Here is a 2,381-nt window from a genome sequence, read left to right as displayed (position 1 = left end):
GGGGGGGGTTCAACAAAAGGCCAAGCCGGAGGGATCAAGGATAGCTTGTCCGATCAGCAAGCAGTGGCCAAAATTTCACACCTCTCAATTGTTATCCTGTCTGATAATGTCAGTCTTACCCAATTACCACCAGTGCTTGCTTTTCATAGGACCACTGCTAGACCAATTAAAAACAGAAACGTTTGAACATCTCCTTTGCTTCCACCCTTAGCCCCACCCACCAATGCCACTCCTCACTGCCATCATTGTAACAAACGATTCGAGGAACTCTTTTCTCAGCGGGCCGTACGATCAGGGTGGCCGGCTACCCAGGAAAGGCTCCGTAGTGGCTCTCTACTCGAGGCACTCTCACGGGCAGTCCTGAGATTTCATATCCACACTACACTGACCATCTGCATTACTCAGGGCTCACATAATGGGGTAACATCTAGCCATCTACCCCCAAATTGCACCCCTACTCCCCTTCCTCGCCCAGTGGCATAGCCATAGCATTAAGTCTAGAGCTGGCGGAATCAAACTAGCAAGTTTTATATATTCAAATCAGGGCTGAGCGGGTAAAGCATTTAATTTTCCGTCAGGTGAAACCCTTGAAAGGGAGCGGATTTTGTTTTCCGTTTCTGCAATGGACAGGTTTCCGTACGGTAATTAAAGAGGAATACATCAAGGGGGGAGCAGGGAGATTCCGTTTTTAGACAGGTTTCCGATAAGGCAGATTCGACTGTAACTTTTAAAATTAATTAATTTAATTACTTCAGCCTTGGACAATGACTAATAATGGCATCTTTCTCTTCAAGCCAAATTAATGAAGAGATACATTTTGTGGCTTACTCTGTTGTTATGGCCAATGAGACCAATTCTAGCAGAGAATTAAGTTTGCCACATTTTGAGAATTCAAAAGCTGCCAGTGTAAAGCTTGAATGCTTTTTAAAAATTTGAGCTTTTCTTATTGAAGTTACTTTTTCTCTGAACGCTCGGGAAAATGAACTTGACCTCTATTTCTCCGAACTGTTTCCGTTTTTGAGATTTTTTGGTTATTTGAGAGAGTTTGTCAGTGTCATCTTTCATTGCCATTCTGTGAGGACTGGGAAGAACAAGCATTTTTTTTCGCATCGAATTCAATTTCTACAGCTCAAGATTTTTAGGAGTCAAGTCTGAATATTCAGATTCTTCAATTGTGGTGGGGCAACATTCCCGGATTATTATACTTCATTTTAAAATCCTTTAAAAGGTACTGAGAGGAAACTAAGACTGCTCGACTTTGGCAGTAACGTATTTTGCATATTTAGTCACCCCTAATGCAAAAACTAAATCACAAAAATATCCCTAAACGCCCCCACCCCCACCCACCCCCTTCACACCTTACACACACACACACTCAGGCCACTCCATTCGCAAATAACCAAAAAATCTCGAAAATGGAAATCGTTTGGAGAAATAGAAGTTTATATCCCCGAGCGTTCGGAGAAATATAAGAGCTGGCCTTTTCTGAAACCTCATGAAGCCTTATCCCAGCAAGATAGGTCGGTAGCTGGACAAGCCAGTTATACTAAGTCAGCAGATGAGTAAAGGTAGAGAAGAGGGAGCCAGGATAAATGAAATGACACCATGCAGTTAATTAGATCTTAAAACCTTTCTCACCGCTATAAATAATACTATTTAATTAACTAGCCTATACAAGAATATATATATAAAAGATCTAGTTTATAGCTGTTCCAACATCATGTATAGCATGGTCTTGGCAATGACCATCTTTTCAATTTCAGATTCAGGTTCAAACATGAAAATAATAGAATTTAATATCAAGTATGTAAACAAGACTTTTACCTCCTTTAAATAGCTATCCTTTTGACACTTAAGCGACATTATTCCCTTTTAACAGTGGAGCACCGATGGTGAACGTGAACACTTAGACCAGCAGTGGCAAAAGAATTAGTCTATCAGATCAGACAACGTGCTTTATTTTATTCGTTTGCATCCAAGCGTAAGTAAAGCACTGTGAGAGACAAGACTGAGAGTGGGAGAATCAGCCTCGTCAGTCCGAGTCAGTTTTCTTTCTGCGAATTCTGCGTCAGAGAGACGAGGTTTTATTAATCAATAGGAGGCTGGTAGGTGGCAGTTGTGACAGTAAAGAATAGAAACGATAATAAATTGTCCCGTCAATTTTTCTCTTCGAGTTTTAAACTGTTGAGTCACTGCTTCGTCTCAGACCTTTTCCTTGGTCTTAGCAATGATAGTACATAACAAGATGGGCCACTTCTCTCTTTGAGCCAATTAAAAAAGTGTCCTCAAAATTTGGTGGCGCCCTCTTCACAAAAGCGCACTCTTTGGGAACAGAGTTACCCTACTTGAGTTTAAACAAATCAAAGTGAAACTAGCAAGTT

The 2,381-nt window shown here is 41.0% G+C and overlaps 1 protein-coding gene across 1 annotated transcript in view; it reads right to left on the bottom strand.

The window, feature by feature from the left end:
• The window catches only part of LOC101848103 (alanyl-tRNA editing protein Aarsd1-A), a gene marked incomplete in the record, with an annotated part of 17,873 nt that extends 15,797 nt beyond the window's left edge, over positions 1-2,076 (bottom strand). Inside the window, 1 exon segment of the mRNA XM_013080653.2 lies at positions 1,825-2,076. Coding sequence (XP_012936107.1) covers positions 1,825-1,863 — 39 coding nt within the window.
• Between the last annotated feature and the right edge of the window lie 305 nt (positions 2,077-2,381).

Source organism: Aplysia californica, unplaced genomic scaffold (assembly GCF_000002075.1).
Source record: "Aplysia californica isolate F4 #8 unplaced genomic scaffold, AplCal3.0 scaffold00094, whole genome shotgun sequence".
Lineage (NCBI taxonomy): Eukaryota > Metazoa > Mollusca > Gastropoda > Aplysiida > Aplysiidae > Aplysia > Aplysia californica.
This window is presented reverse-complemented; position numbering and strand designations above follow the sequence as displayed.